Raw genomic sequence first — 17,056 nt, forward strand, 5'->3', positions numbered from 1 at the left:
TGAGAAAAGATTTTGCTCTTCCAACTCAGCAGCACCCATTTACTGCAACTGTGATGCTGCCTTCTGCTCTGCACTATTTAAATTATGAAAGGCTCTGTCCTGAGAAATGACTGCAAACTTTTCCTCAGCTTTATTGGCTATCATGTTTTGGGCTGCTGGTATTGTTTATAGATCATCCAAAGCCTTATTTGGGCTTGGAACCAGACCGACACAGCTGGCTTGGTGTCTCAGGGGCACTGGTGCTAGTGCTCCACTTGCTTCAGTAACTGCAGGGTTAGCTGGCACTTCTGAAAAGGCAGTCTCTGTCCCCATCACACACTCTGCAATCTGACCTGGCAGCACAGACCAGGATTTGGCTCTTTCCAGCCACCTGTTGGCTCTGTCTAGACCTGTTGGCTGTGTCCAACCACCTTGTCTCTTTGCACTTCTGCTTCTCTTATTTTTTACCCCTTCTTCCCACCTCTGTCATAGGGACATTATTCGGGGCCTGTGCAATAAAACGGTGTAAGAAGGACAGTGTGTGCTCCTGCTGAGAATTACACCCCATGTTTTGCCTTCAGATACATTCCTGCAGTGCCTGGGGTTGTGTGTAGGCCTTGCAGCTTCCACTAGGTGCCTGTGTGTGATGGATGCATTGAAGTGGTGGAGAAGGTGATGGATGAGGGACAGGCAGTGTGATGATCAATACAGTGCGAGACTCCAGACAGGTATTGCAGATGAGAAGAGATTTCATGTCCAAGGTGTTTACCCATCCTCAGAGACTCCAACTGTGCACTCTCTGCTCTGATTGTAGACTCTACAATTAAAGAGAAGGAAGTAGGAGGTGTAATACTCTGATCAGATTTTGATGGTCCAGGGTATTTTTGGATACTGGCTTGAGCTGAAAACAGAAGAACAACTGGGAAGCTGACTCACCCTTCACTCCATTCATCTCCATATCAGGGAGTGGGCAGACCAGCAGCTCAGCTGCTGGTACAACAAGCTTCCCTGATCTTCCTCAGGTATCCCTCACTGGTATCTGCTCTCCATGTGGGTCTAGGTGGATCCACACTCTCCAGATCACAAGAAACACAAGCAATTCACGAGGCTTCACAGTCCAGCAGCAATGCTGTCAGAAGTACAGGAGATCAAAATGTTCTATCTGCCTACTGCACAATGAGCAGATCAATAAGGGGTTTAATAAGGAAATCGAATCAATAAGGATGTGGACTGCTGCCGCGCAGGAGAGAGCTGCTGGGAGGTAGTAGAGGGAGATCATCATCATCCTGTAGCAACTTCATCTGGGGCAGTGGATGATGGCTCATCCATCATTCCAGCTCGCTTCTAACACTTGTGCCAAATTGCAGTTTAAGTCTGATTGATCTCTGGTGAGTGAACCTAACTGTTTGCTAACAGCAGTGCTCCTGTCAGCCCACACTTGGCTGCTTGGCCACCAGCACCATGATGCTGTCCTGTGCACTGCTGCTCTGCCAGAGGGGCCGGGTGCCATGTCCAGTGAAGCAAGCCCTTGCTCCTTTGAGGTAGGCAGGAGATGATGTAGCTATAGCTGTGGGAAAGGATGTAGAAATGCACACAGGTTACATAGAGACTGAATCCTGGGAAGTTGATCCCTGAAGCTTTAATGGCTGTTCCCATACCTGCTTCCAAAAGCAGCCAGACAGGATCCTCTGCTGGCACGTGTTGGTGTATCTCTGTTAGCTTGAGGGCAGGTAAATGATGGAAGAGACAGAAAACCACAGGGCAGGATTCCAAGGCTAACTCAGCAACTCATCCCAACTGCTGCCTGTCAAAAAACTCATTCCTCAGCTCAGGGGCCAGTGACACAACACCCTGACTTAGGCTTAGGTAATGAGTGGAATATAATCAATGCTGTCCAGGAGCAGGAGAAATGAAAACTGAAGTGAAATGCAAAGACTGAGAACAGCATGTGAATGGGAGAGGGGGAGAATGAAAAGGAAAAATGTTCTATGTACATAGGAAAATCTCCTCCAGTATGTTAGGTTCCTAAAAGGAGAAGGGAAGCTTTGGAGATGCAAGATGAGTTACCTGATGGAGAGCTGGTGTTCTGCAGTTGTAGCTATGGGATATAAACTTTTCAGCTTACCTTCAGGGAAGCAAGAAAAACACAGTGCTGGGTTAGGCTGCTTCGCTGCTTTGCCTGACCCACAGGAGTGACCCCAGGAGATACTTGGGGTTTGTTTCCTGCAAAAAGGCCAGAAATACTCCATCTGAGGTGTGAGCTGACCAGGGCTGCTCTGGAAGCTGACATTAACATTCTTGCTTCTGTTGCAGATTGGTGGCTGTTGCTAGGAATTTCTGAAGTAAGACTTGTCTCACCACTCTCCTGTGTGTGAGGGTATGAGGCTGTGCCACCTCATGCAAATATGAAGAACACCTCCAGTGTGCTAATGAAGATGTTCTTGCTGCCGTTGATAGTCACCAAGCTTTTATCCTGCTTCACCCCAGCCTTCTTTGCTTGACATTGCTCTTGAGACTTTTATCACTCCTCAGGAGCACACATGAGCTGCCACACACAGAGAAAATGCTACAGCAGGGTGGCTCAGCTTGGTAGTGCATCAGACCCTTCATGGGAAGGTCGTGAGTTCAAGCCTGCAGTGGGCAGTAGTGTCTTCCCTACTCTAGTTGTGTGGCCTGTGGTGACAGGTTGGACTTGATGATCTTTGAGGTCTCTTCCAACCTTAGGAATACTGAAAATCAGCACAGCCTTCATACCCATTTGATGAAGATTTGCTATGTCTTTAATAACCCTTTTAACAGTGGAGGGGGGACAGACAAATCACCTTCCCTGCTAATATTGCAATCATTCAGGATTTTACTTCTCAGAGGCTTTGTCTTACTCCCTATCGCCACTGTTGTTGCCAGGGCCATGCTTCCCATGGATGGCAGATCAGTGTGAGCAGCAGCAGGTGGGGCTGAAGGAGGTCCCAGGGTTTATTGCTAGAGTTGGGTGCTAATAACACGTCAAGCTACATTTCTGTGTCTGGCAAAAAGCATCTGAAAACTCACCTTGTACTTTCAGATACAAAGGCAGAGTTGTGTCCCTAATTAAAAAGCTGTAACTAGAGGATTTTGTTTAAGTTAATAGTGGAGGATAAAGAGTTATCTTTATGTGAAGGCAGATAATGTGACCATCAAATGATACAAAATGGTAAAATCATAGCTGAATTATTTCTTCATAACTGATTTTGGCTGGGGGAAAGTCACAGGAATGAACTGAGATTGGCAAACTGAAAAAAAAAGAAAAGTACTGGACAGAAGGAAACACAAACAGTAGGGCTGGAGGGAGAGAGAGAGACTCAGGGTCTCCCTACAAGCATCAGGGGCTTTGGAGCAACCCAGAGCTGCTCTCTGAGGAACTGCTCTTTCCTAAGGAAGGAATGGGCAATTGTCTGAGCTGACTGTTGCCAGCAGTGTAACAGCCAACATCAGAGTCCTGCAGGAAGCATCCAGCATGTGGGGAACACTGAGTTTCTGTACACCTATGCACTGGTGTGCACATATGGGAGTGCACACAGGTCTGCAGTGTGTCTCTGTTTGTCCATCAACATGTTCACAGCCACCAGCTTCCGTTGGATTTTCCCTGCAAACCCTGGTGACTGAGGGGTACCAGCCTGCTGTGCAGAAACCTCCATTATCCCTTGTGGCATCTTGCAGAGAAGGGAGCCTTTGGCAGCAAGGAGGAACCCTCTGTCTGGCATTCTTTGCAGCTGAGGGAGCTGCTCTGGTGCTCAGCCTTGAAAGAGAAGCAAGAGTGGGCCAGGAGGCAGACGAACCAGTATGAAAGCACTGGGTGGTGCTGTGCTATGTGTGGTCTGGCTCCTGCAGAGCTTGCAAATAATAGCACCTAGGGCACTGCTCATGGCATGGAAACTGGGCATGCTGGTGTGTGGCAGCAAGAAGTGTCATGAGGCCATGCTTGTGTATACTTGGATCTCAAATGCGAGCTAGATGGAGGGAGGAGGCAGGAGGAGGCAGTAAGGGGCCTATATCCATGTCCTTCACTGAGAGACTACAATTGATCCATGACATGACTGCAATGGCTAGGGAAGGAGGAAGCAGGCTGCTCTTTCTCCTCACTCTGCTTTACAAGTAAAGCCTTCATGCTGTAAGGGACACTCAGGTCTCTTGCTAAGCTTTCCCACACACCTTCCTGCTGAGTCTTTATGTATCTTAAACCAACAGTACCTGGGGGTTGTTTAAATTCAGTTAAATTGCAATCTCCATGCAGTAAAAAAACTGTGTTCATACAGCCCTTTTTATGTGTGTCTGTGTCTGTGTGTGTGTGCCTTGAAAATGCCTCTCAGCATCAACTGCAGGTGGCCTTGGATACCATCTGTGATTTATTTCTGGAAAGAATTAAAATACCAGCACCATTTGTTAGCCTGTTTTTACAGTGAGTCAAAAAATGTACAACACTGCTTTGCTGTGACTGCCAGGGCTGCATTTGCTCCTGAAACCATGAGTATTCTTCTGACACTTAAGTGTTGCTTAGGTCAGGCCCTTGGAGCAAGCCTTCTGGTTAAGCATTTGATGAAACATCTTCATGGAGACTTCGTGTGATACTCTGTGTTAGTGGATGTTACAGACTCGAGGCACTTCCTTTTCCCTAGTCTGCTGTCTTTGTCCTTATGAAAACTTTGCTCAAGGAATGACCAGCTAGCACTGATTGCTGTCCTGTTAAATCATCAGAGACTTGCCTTCTCTGCTCCGTACCAAGGGTCGGCAGAAAAATTGTTCCCCAGCTCACATCTGTCAAGGATAACCTTGAGGCTTTTTGTGAAGGCTTGGCAGAGTAGCTGAGGCACTCTGCTCATCCCCAGACATACGAATGGCCCCTTTGAGCAACTTGGGTGTTGCTGGAATGAGGCTGCTCTGATGTACACTGAATCTGAGGCAAGCCCCAGGCATCTCAGAGACAGCTGTGGTTGTGGATGGCACTGTGAGGCTGCAGAGCTTCCTCCAGCCCTTGTGAAGCTGAGGAGGTGGCAGGTGTGCTTTCAGCCCGTCTGCTTACGAGAGGATAGCGTGCTCACTTCATCCCCTCACGCTGAGGGGCTTGTCCCCCTGCTGGCAGTGGTGCCCTCTAGCGGGCTCTGCTGGGGTGTCTGCACTGTTCTCCGTGAGCTGGATGTGTTGTGGATGATGAGTCCTGTCCTGGGTGTGAGTGGTGCCTGGGATTTTCAGGACTTAGATGGATCCTGCATGAATTCTTTATGTGACAGCACAAGCAGGCAGCCCAGTTTGATAATCTCATGTTGTCTCAGCACTGCAGGGAGCATGGGAGTTTAGCAGGAAGGCTTTTATTCATTTGCATTTAGCAGTGGCTTTTCTTTTACTTTAAATCCCCCTTTTTTTTTCTGTGGGTCTAACTCTTTAAGTTTCTACTCTCCCCAAGTTTGAAAATGTAATGAAAATTCATAAATTGTAGCACTGTTTGATGTGCTATAGGTTTGTTTTCTAAATGATGTGCTTCTTGATGTGCTGTGCTTGGATGCTCACATTTGTGAAAGGGTTTGCTGGTGTCAGGGTGCACGTGGGCTGCTGTTCCTGCTGGCTGGGTGCTGGACCAGGGGGAAGCTGGATAGCCAGGACTTTAATTCCTTCCAGTGATTCCTGGCTGCAATTCAGCACTTACTGTTTATATTGAATGGGCCTCTGGAGGTTCCAGATCAGGCTCATGCTCTGCTGGTCACTGACTGTGGCTGGAGGCTGTCATTGTGGCAGAGACCTTGTGCAAGGAATGGAGAGGCAGTAGCATAGGGCAGGAAAGCTTTATCATTGGGGGTGGAGACCCTGACAGATGGTTGTTCTGGGCCACATGGGAAGCATGGCAGAGAGAGCACTGCCTGTCAGGGTCCATGTTATAAGTGCTCAGTACCCAAATGTGGATGACTTCTGTGTGCTGGGAGGTAGAAGACATTTGAGGTGAGCCGAGGGTACCCAAGGCATCTAACCCTCTCCCCCCAGCACCTGCAGCAGCAGAGGGGGTAGGACACCCTGGGTAGTTGTCTGAAATAGTTTAGGCACTGGTGATCAGGCATACACCTCCGCTGACTTCTTGAGCAGGATATCCATCAGGACCTGAGGAGGTCCATACAACACAAGGGAAGACACTAATGGGACTACAGAGCTGCTCAGGGATACTATGAGATCCCTGGCACCATGCTGGAGCAAGCTCCCTGCCTTATTTCTAGCATGGTGTCGAGCCCTGAGCTGGACCCTCTCATAGCTGAGTATGTGGAAGTGAGTGCTGGGCCAGCAGTCTGGCTGCTTTGTCATGCTTTCACTGGAGAAGACTACGCCTGAGGCTTTCAAAGGAACGCAGAAGTGTTAGAGCTCTCACTGCCTGACCTTCAACAGCATTTACCTTTTCTTTTTTTTTTTTAATAAAAAGGGGAGAATTTATAAAAAAAAAAAAATCCCAGCCTGCCTCAAACCTTCTGTCAAGCTGCAGGGTGTTACCTCTGAGGAAATATTGATGTAACTGTTAAAACTCTTGAAAAGAAACCAACTGCTGCTTAACATTGCATGACCGTGTCTCCTTCTACCAAAGGGATTAAAAAGCTGCAAATCAGATGTCTGTTTGAGAAAGACACAACATCTGTCTCTGAGACCTACATGTCTCCACATCATGTCTTCCCTGGTCACCACCCACGTCATAGAGGGCAATGGCTGGCTCTGGGAGGGTGAAGAACCACCCACAGTAGGAGCGGATCAGGTCTGGGAACACCTAGAAACCTGGAGGTGTTCAAGTCCATGGGACCTAATGAGATACATCCATGGGTCCTGAAGGAACTGGCAGCTGAGATTACTAGGCCACTGGCCATCATATTTGAGAGGTCCTGGCAGTCTGGCAAAGTTCCTACAGCCTGGAAAAGGGGAAACATAACCCCTATTTTTAAAATGTGAGCAAAAGAAAGCCAGGGAAGTACAGACCGGTCAGCTCGCCTCTGTGCCAGGTGAGAGCATGGAACAGATCCTCCTGGTAACTGTGGCAAGGAAATGATGAGGTGACAGGTGACAGCCAACATGGCCTCACTAAGGGCAATTCCTGCCTGACAGCTCTGGTGGCCTTCTTCTTCACCCTCAGCAAGTTTGCTGATGACACCAAGCTGTGTGGTGCAGCAGACAGCTGGAGGGAAGGGAAGCCATCCAGAGGGACCTGGACAGGCTGGAGAGGTGGGCACAAGCCAACCTCATGAGCTTCAACAAGAGCAAGTGCAGGGTCCTGCAGCTGGGTCGAGACAACCCCAGGCACAAATCCAGGCTGGGCAGGGACTGGCTGGAAAGCAGCCCTGAGGAGAGAGACTTGGGGGTGCTGGGGGAGGAGAAGCTCAACAGGAGCTCTCAGTGTGCACTTGCAGCCCGGAAAGCCAATCACATCCTGGGCTGCATCAGGAGAAGTGTGGCCAGCAGGGCAAGGGAGGTGATTCTCCCTCTCTACTCAGCCCTGGTGAGACCCCACCTGGAGTACTGCCTCCAGTTCTGGAGCCCCTATTACAAGAGGGATGTGGAGGTGCTGGAAGGTGTCCAGAGAAGGGCCAGGAGGATGAGCAGAGGGCTGGAGCACCTCTCCTACAAGGACAAACTGAAGGAGTTGGGGCTGTTCAGTCTGGAGAAGAGAAGGCTCCCAGGTGACCTCATTGTGGCCTTCCAGTATCTGAAGGGGGCTACAAGAAGGCTGGGGAGGGACTGCTCAGGATCTCAGGTAGTGATAGGACTAGGGGGAATGGAATGAAGCTGGAGGTGGGGAGATTCAGGCTGGAGGTGAGGAGGAAGTTCTTCCCCATGAGAGTGGTGAAGCCCTGGAATGGGTTGTCCAGGTGATGGATGACCACTCAGTGAGTAAGGATCTGGCTATGTGGTCGTGCTCAGAGAGTTGTGATCAACAGCTTGATGTCCAGGCAGAAACCAGTGACAAGTGGAGTTCCTCAGGGGTCTGTTCCAGGTCCAGTGCACTTTAACATCTTTGTCAGTGACACAGGCAGTGGCACTGAGTGCACCCTCAGCAAGTTTGCCAATGACACCAAGCTGTAGGGTGTGGTAGACTTACTTGACAGAAGGGATACATCCAGAAGGATCTTGACAGTCTTGAGAAGTGGGCCGGTATGAGGTTCAACAAGTCAAAGGGTAAGGTCCTGCACCTGGGTCGGGCCTACTCCAAGTGCAAATGCAGGCTGGGTGCAGAGTGGGTTTGGAGTAGCCCTGAAGAAAAAGACTTGGGGGTGTTGATCAATGAGAAACTCAACATGAGCTGGCAAGGCCCTCATGCAGCCCTAGAGGTAACTGTGTCCTGGGCTGCATCCAGAGACGTGGGGCCAGGTCAAAAGATGTGATTCTTCTCCTTTACTCTGCTCTTGTGAGACCCCACCTCCAATACTGCATTCAGTTCTGGTGTCCCCATCATAACAAGGACGTAGACTCATTGGAGCAAGTCCAGAGGAGAGCCACAAAGGTGATCCAAGGGCTGGAGCACCTCTACTATGAAGACAGGCTAAGGGAGCTGGGGGTGTTCAGCCTGGAGAAGAGAAGGCTCTGAGGGGACCTTACAGCTGCCTTCCAGTACCTGAAGGGAACCTACAGGAAGGCTGCAGAGGGACTTTCCTTGAGGGGGTCTAGCAATAGGACAAGGAGTAATGGTTTGAGGGAGAGACGGTTTTGAATGGATCTTAGGAAGAAGTTCTTCAGCACAAGGGTGGTGAGACTCTGAAATGGGTTTCTCTGAGAGGTTGTGGATGATCCCCTCCCTGGAGGTATTCAAGGCCCGGCTGGATGAGGCCTTCAGCAACCAAGTCTAGTTGAGAGGTGTCCCTACAGGTCCCTTCTAACCCAAGCCATTCTATGACTGATTCTATGTAGAGCAGCTCTCGGAGCAGGGTACCGTGCTGTTGTGCGGCCATGGCCTGAGATGTGCAGTGCAGGATTGCTTCCTGTAGGATGCCTGGGCTTTAAATTCCATCAAGTCAAGGTTTAATTCAAGCTGACATAAAGCTTTATTGAGAATTATGTAAAAATGTGGCAATGCATGTGATATAATGCTGCAATTGAAAAACTGGCTTGAGCTAGAATCCCAAAGTAAATATAGAATGGGCAGTATAAAACATTGGCACAGATGAAGCATTAGTCATGTAGCATTCTTTTGTTAGCAAAATTATGCCAATAAAATGTGTTGGAACGGGGCAAAACATGCATTAAAAACAAGATGCCATGCTGCCAGCAACTAATTGGGCTTGGGTAATTAAGACCTGACTCTGGCTGGAGTGAGCCTCATGGATGTTGAGTATTGAGGTGGGGTTGTGCAGGCAGTGGGAGAGCTGAGAGCCTGTAGTAAGTAGGCATCCTATGGCATGAAGGACCATTGAGAGTAGGCCTGTCCCAGGGCTCTTCAGCCCCTCTTTTCCTTTCACCAGGAGAGAGGCAGCACAACCTTTATCTCACAGCACTGCAGCAGTGGTAATTAATCAAACCTGCTTCAAAGGTGGAGCATTCCTTGTGAGTTCTAAGCTTAAATGCATTCTTTAATCAAAAGATGCATTAACAAAACCCAAGCATGCTAGATCTCCCCAGTGTGTTGATTTGATTTTCTAGCAGAAACTAATGTGTTTGGGGTCCCTTTGAATGTTGTGCCAGATGATGCAGGCAGGTGTTTTTATTCTGCTGCCACTGTATTTGGCTGTTAGGCTGATGATGACCAGTGTGCCTTACAGCTTTTATAACAGCTTTAAGAACTCTGGTGTAACTCACTGGGAATGTGTTTTCATTGGGTTTGTCATTGATGCTTGGGGGGTGGCAAGGGACAGGGCACTGTGCTGGGACATCAAGGAGAGTCACCCTGGTGTGCAACATCTTGGGGCTGTCCCAGCTCTGAGAGATGGCTCTGTCCTGTTTTTAATAACCCCTTGTCCCCTGTGGTGGCTGTGGGGGCTGCTGGTGTTGCAGCCTTTTCCCCTGCTGCTTGTGGTAGTTCCCGTGGGTAATTGCACGTCAGCCTGGCCCCATCCCTCTTGCTCTCTGCCCTCGTGCAGCCATGGCTGTGCCAAAGCCACATAAGGGGGGAGCTGTCAGGCAAATGCCTTTTGCCTCTTGAATGCTTCTGGCACCAGGCCAAGGGCTGCTTAAAGGCAGGACTGCAAGCAGAGCTTGCCAGTTATTTGAGAAGTCTCTCTAAAACTGAGTTAAAAGAATTAAAATTCCTGGTGGATTGTATGTTGTAGCCATGACAACAAATTCCCTCCCTTTCTCTTTTTTCTGGAATTGTCTTGTGGTTCAGATATGTTGCCAAACAAAACCTCTCCATTTTTATTGTGATTTTTGAAACCCTTATGTTTCAGGTAACAGCAGCATCAAAGTAAAAACAAAATAAATGATCCTCGGTGTTTTGGTGACCAAGTGTGGCTTATGCCTGCTGTCTGCTTGTGAAACTGGCAATCTGTCGACTGTGCAAGTCAACGTGGCTTTTGCTTGGTGGTATTAGAGGGAATTTTGCTAGCCCAGAGTGAGTGAGAATAATTACTAGCAGGAGTCCTTGTGCAGGGTATACCTGTACCAGTTCAAGGGAAAGCTGCTGAAATTGATTCTGACCATTGAGCTACAGCACTGAAGGAACCATTTGAATTATTCATTCTGCAAGAAGGAAACATCCCACTTGTCTTATCCCAGTCTGATTTCAAAGATGTTTTTATGGCTTGATTTTCTTTTTCTAAAAGTAATTTTTGCCATTTCAAGAGTTACAATTACCTGTGCCTGGAGGGGGTTAAAGAAAATTGTTTCCAAAAGAAAGGAGAAACTATTTTTTTTTTTTCTTACATGGGCTGCTTCTTGCAGAATAAATGTAATGAAATTCAGCTTTCTTTCATAAATAATGCAGTGCTTGCATTTGATTAGGTGGAGCCTAGAGGAATTTTTGCCTAATCAGATGCATATCAAGAAGGATATTGCCTGCAGACTCTTATCATTATCAGTGGTGGTGGCAAGGAAAATGCAGCTCCACGTGTGTCCAGACAGGCAGCTGTGCTTCTCTCAGTGTCCTGGCTGTTTGTAAAACAAGATCTGATTTCTGAGTGTTATCATGAAGAGACTTCAAGTTAACTAGAGACCTCCTCATCCTGGTGGTGGTTTTCTGACCCTTCCAATAAATAAATAGATGTGAGGAGGAGACAATCTTTGCATCAGAGAGCTTAAGGTCAAAAAAAAAAAAAAGCAAGATATTAAATGAGGAATCATTGGGACCAACTCCAAAAGTTGTGAAAACCAGCACACACCTGCTGTGACACTGCGATAACATAACAATGAAAAACCTCCGTGTACACATGTGACTGCCTGTTAAAATAGTAGTATATATATATATATATATATATATATAACAATAACAGGGAAAAAAGGTTCACAAGGGCAAGGAGCAAGAATGGATGGGAGGGGGACAGAAAAGAATAATACAAAACCAATCTTTCTCTGAGGAGGTGCAGAGGCAGCAGGCAAAAGGATCAGGTCCGGCCACGTGGCTGAGGAGCAGGAGGGCAGCTGCAGTAGCTCTCATCCAGCAGAGGCAGGAGCCAAAAAGGAGATCCAACAGCTATGAGCTCCTGCTTTTTATACCCTAGCTGGGCAGGGAGGGGGGAGTGGAACAGACTCAGCTTTCCCAGGGGGGAAACGCCCTGCAGGGAGTGTAAAGTACCCGCAAGCCCTCCCCCCTGCTTTCTTCTTTTGTTTTCAGAAAGAGGCGTTAACCCACCACAGGGTGGTATGGAACTGTTAGCTATCATGATAACAGTGTAAGTGTGGATGGCCTTGGGCACAGGCTCAGGCTCTGATAGTTTACTAGAGGTGGTGCTCTCCTAGGGCTTGGTAATGTTCTCTGCTGAACTCATTTGAGTGGCTTCTTGCTCTACCACCATAATAAAGTAATAGTCAAAATAAAACTGTAACAAACTGAACCCTAATGTCAAAGCCCAACACCAGTAGTACCCTATCTGACTGTGCTCATATTTGTCACTTAATGTTTCTTCAGGTACATAAAACTACAAATGCTGGCAGTTCTTTAGGACAGATGCTAAGTGGGTTTGAGCTGAACACACAGTGCTAGCTGAGTTTCTGGTTTTCCATTTGTGTTTCTTGGAAAAGGCAATGAGATGTAGTGAATAAACATAAAACACAAGCAGTAGAGCGCAGGATACATGGAAGATGTGCTTGCATCCTGCGATTTGCTGTTGAGAGGTTTCAGTGCTGAGCTCGGAAGTGTATTTATGGAGCTGCTGGTCTGAACCGCGTCATTTAAAGGTGAAATCAGCTCTCTTTTTCAATCGTGAGTTTTCATTCCTCTCCCAAACTGGTGCAAACAAATCTCCTGGGCCTAAAATGTCATGGGGGCACTAGAGGCCAAGAACAGAATTAATTTCTGAAAGTTTGAGAGCAAAGCCATCATCAGGCTCAGTGCTGTGAATGTTCATCAGTTTCTGACTTCCCCAAGTCTGACATACTTTTTCCCACTCATAACTTAAGCAACATCATGTCAGATGGTTTTATGTGTGAGTACTGACAGAAGTAGTGCACAGCTTTTATCATGGCCAACTGGGGAAAAAAAGCCTCAAAAATTTAACTCCCAGACCATTTTTTTGGCCCAAAACAGTATGAAAATCCCATAGGAGAAATGGGAAACAAGACTGAGTACTCAGTCATTTGCCCTAAGTTAGACAGGATGGTCTGCACTCATGATCCTGGTCAAGGTGTCACACACAGCTGTGTTCCAAGTGCTGACAAGCAAGCAAGCTTGGTCTTTTCCATTAGTGTTGCTCCCATTGATTGTCCTCCCATGATGTTGCTGTGGAAAGTGCTTCTTCCAGCCTGCTTCATCTAGGAAAGCTTAGCCTTGATACCGAGTGGATTTTAGGGCCAAGGCAAGACTGAACAGTATCCTCTCATCACTGCCTAGTTTTTGCTGATGCTTCTCCAAACACAGGCAGCCTCTCACATCCCAAAATGCTTCAGACTCACTGGGTAGCTTCAGTGATACCATTTCTGTGCCAACTGCAATCTCACCATGAATTCCCTACTCTTTGCTACTCTGCAAAAAGATCCGTTAGGGAACTCTTCAAAAATCCCTTGAGGAGGGAATGCAGTGGTATGGGCTAATGGAGACGCTGGGCATTGCACCTGAGGGCTTGCAGCAGGAGGTGTGGTTACCTCTGGCATACAGGATGTCCATGGCAGGGATGTTGGCAGAGTCTACAGTCGTTAGTTACTATGAGTGGTGGCCACTACCATGTGGCTGCATGCTTGAATGATCTGTCCCCATCTATGTGCCTTTTCCATCCTTGTCTGCTAGGTTTGGTGTTGAGTGGAAAAATAACTTCTGGGTCTTCTTTTGCTTAGTTACATGAAGCATCTTGGATTAGTTACCAGTGGTGTCTGCTTCCCCTGAAGTTTGAGCAGTATGACAAATTGTTGCTTGTTTGAAAAACATTTTTAATAAAGACATTCAAGCTGCTTTAGTCACTTTGCCTTTTGCTTGGAGGGTTATACAGGCTTTGAAAGGTTCATTGTTCTCTTTTGCTTGAAGTTATACAGGGGCTGTAGGAGGAGGCCTGATTTGCAATCTCTTTGGGAATTGAAAATGTTCCTCAGGATCCCAACAGAACCTGCAACAAACGAAGGGCAAACAGGATTTCCTAGCTGGCTGCTTCCCTTTATGGAGAGCCCGACAGCAGTGGTGGCAGCACTGGTGACCTCAGCTTTATTTGTCAGTTAATGAGTGTCTGTGGCTTGATGTTTCACTTTTCCTAGGCTGTACCCTCGTCATGCAAGTGCCCTCAACAACCTGGGGACATTGACCAAAGATGTGGTGGAGGCAAAGGACTACTACAGACAGGCCCTGCAGTTAAACCCTCAGCACAACCGCGCACTCTTCAACCTTGGTAATCTGCTCAAGTAAGTTGAGTGTGGAACTGGCACCAAGGGAATTCCTGTTCTCTCTGCACAAACACAAATTAAGTTCTTTTCTGCCAATTGATGAAAGAATGCCATTACTTTTTATTGATGGCCAGGTGTGCTGCCACAAAGGTGAGCCTTACTTTGATAGCCTTATTCTATCTACCACATCGCTTCAGACACTGTATACAGTTGTGTTTCAGCTGGAGGGAATTAACTTGCTCCAAATCAGGCATCAAAAAATGAGGTGCATAACCCAAACTAGTCACCTAAGACTCCCATCTCAGAGGTCTCCAATAGAGCAAGCCATGTTGTTCAAAGACAGGCATCTGATGCAGATATAATAGATCACACAGACCCAAGCAATGCCTCTCTGCAAGTTCCCAATTCTCATTAGCTGCATGGAAGGTTGATGCGTAGTATGGGAATAAGCACCTAACTCTGAGATGCTCAGAGCAACAGAAGCTTCATCCTGTTAAGGTGGTGGGTCTGGGTTTGAAGGAGAAGCTGGCTTGCATCCCCATACAGCTGTTCTCTGAGTAGGTAAACAAGTTCATCAGCCATAATTTCACTTAATGTTATTTAGAGTGCCAGCCTTCAGCAAGGAGAATAGCAGACAATCATAATCATGCAAATTAACTTGGCTAACCATATCTCAAGACTGAACTTAAACCTACACAAGAAGCTTTGTCGGTATGATAAGATCTGCTAGGAGTACAATTCAAACTAAATACATGTCTATTTTGCAGCAGCAAAGCCCCTTGTTTTTATGTGGATGGTGTGTTACTTGCTGACAGAACTGCATAAGCTGCAGCAGTAAGAATACATCTGTACTGATAGGAACTTTGCCTGTTCTGTTGGGAACAGGTCTCTGCTAAGTCTTCTGGAGCGAATCAGGCTTCAGTGTCGCACTGGTTTTCAAGTGGCACTGTCTGATTAGAACAAACTTCATAGTTTCATAGTTTCATTCAGGGTTGGAAGGGACCACAAGGATCATCTAGTTCCAACCCCCCTGCCATGGGCAGGGACACCCCACACTAGATCAGGCTGCCCAGACCCTCATCCAGCCTGGTCTTAAACACCTCCAGGGTCAGGGCCTCGACCACCTCCCTGGACAACCCATTCCAGGGCTTCACCACTCTCATGGGGAAGAACCTCCTCCTCACATCTAGCCTCAATCTCCCCACCTCCAGCTTCATTCCATTCCCCCTAGTCCTGTCACTACCTGAGATCCTGAGAAGTCCTTCCCCAGCCTTCCTGTAGGCCCCCTTCAGATACTGGAAGGCCACAATTAGGTCACCTCGGAGCCTTCTCTTCTGCAGACTGAACAGCCCCAACTCCTTCAGTCTGTCCTCATAGGAGAGGTGCTCCAGCCCTCTGATCATCCTTGTGGCCCTTCTCTGGACACGTTCCAGCACCTCCACATCCCTCTTGTAATAGGGGCTCCAGAACTGGACACAGTACTCCAGGTGGGGTCTCACCAGGGCTGAGTAGAGGGGGAGGATCACCTCCCTCGACCTGCTGGCCACACTTCTCCTGATGCAGCCCAGGATCTGATTGGCTTTGCGGGCTGCAAGTGCACATTGAGAGCTCATGTGATCCCTCTGGTTCTGAAATACTATTTTCAGTGTGAGTTTGTGTGACAGATGTTAAGTGTATAACTGAAGCTTTGCCTATTTCCATTCAGTAATAGAGAAGTTGTCAGAATAATATTACAAGTAAACCTGATGTCAGCTGAGAAATTATTAAATAGAACCTAGGTGAGTGCTTTACTGGAAATACTCAGAAGAAAGGAAAATGGTAAGGACAGTCTTGTTACAGGAGCAATTGAGTTTGAAATTAGTCTCCAGTGACAATGCTGTTAAAAATACATATTGTCCTGTTAATTGATGTTTGCCTTAGTTATTATCCTCTGTTATTTAAAAACAAACAACCAAACTAAGACCCCAAATAGAATTAACCAGGTTGGAAAAGACCTTCAAGATTATCGAGTCCATCACCCAACACCATCTACTCAATTAAACCATGGCACCAAGTGCCTCATCCAGGCTCTTCCTAAACACCTCCAGGGATGGTGACTCCACCACCTCCCTGAGCAGTACATTCCAATGGCCAATCTCTCTTTCTATGAAGAACTTCTTCCTAACATCCAGCCTAAACCTCCCCTGGCACAGCTTGAGACTGTGCCCTCTTATTCTGGTGCTGCTTGCCTGGGAGAAGAGACCAACCCCCACCTGGCTACAATCTCCCTTCAGGTAGTTGGAGACAGCAATAAGGTCACCCCTGAGTCTCCTCTTCTCCAGGCTAAGCAACCCCAGCTCCCTCAGCCTCTCCTCACAGGGCTGTGCTCCAGCCTCCTCCCCAGCTTTGTGGCCCTTCTCTGGACACCTTCCAGCATCTCAACATCTTTCCTAAACTGAGGAGCCCAGAACTGGACACAGGACTCAAGGTGTGGCCTGACCAGTGCAGTGTCCAGGGGCAGAATGACCTCCCTGCTCCTGCTGGCCACACTGTTCATGATGCAGGCCAGGATGCCATTGGCCTTCTTGGCCGCTTGGGCACACTGCTGGCTCATGTTCAGCCTACTATCAACCAGCACCCCTAGGTCCCTTTCTGCCTGGCTGCCCTTAGCCATTCTGACCCCAGCCTGTAGCACTGCATGGGGTTGTTGTGGCCAATGTGCAGAACCTGGCACTTGGATGTGTTCAATCTCCTGCCCTTGGCCTCTGCCCATCTGTCCAGCCTGTCGAGGTCCCTCTGCAGAGCTCTCCTACCCTCTAACAGATCAACTCCTGCCCCCAGCTTGGTGTCATCTGCAAACTTACTGATGATGGACTCCATCCCCTCCTCCAGATCATCAATAAAGCTATTGAACAGGATGGGGCCCAGCACTGATCCCTGGGGGACACCACTGGTGCCTGGCTGCCAGCTGGATGTGGCACCATTCACCACCACTCTCTGGGCTCAGCCTCCAGCCAGTTCCTAACCCAGCTCCGAGTGCTGCTGTCCAAGCCAGGAGGTTGCTGTGGGGAACAGTGCCAAAGGCCTTGCTAAAGTCCAGGCAGACCACATCCACAGCCTGCCCCACATCTACCAGGCAGTCACCTGATCA

The 17,056-nt window shown here is 48.0% G+C and overlaps 1 protein-coding gene across 1 annotated transcript in view; it reads left to right on the forward strand.

The window, feature by feature from the left end:
• Positions 1-17,056, forward strand: part of TMTC1 (transmembrane O-mannosyltransferase targeting cadherins 1) — a 200,167-nt gene that overhangs the window by 159,619 nt on the left and 23,492 nt on the right. Inside the window, exon 12 of the mRNA XM_068141758.1 lies at positions 13,801-13,944. Coding sequence (XP_067997859.1) covers positions 13,801-13,944 — 144 coding nt within the window. The remainder of the gene's footprint in view (positions 1-13,800; positions 13,945-17,056) is intronic.

The sequence above is a fragment of the Melanerpes formicivorus genome, unplaced genomic scaffold (assembly GCF_026170545.1).
Source record: "Melanerpes formicivorus ecotype bairdi unplaced genomic scaffold, bMelFor1.0.p_v2 SCAF_8, whole genome shotgun sequence".
Lineage (NCBI taxonomy): Eukaryota > Metazoa > Chordata > Aves > Piciformes > Picidae > Melanerpes > Melanerpes formicivorus.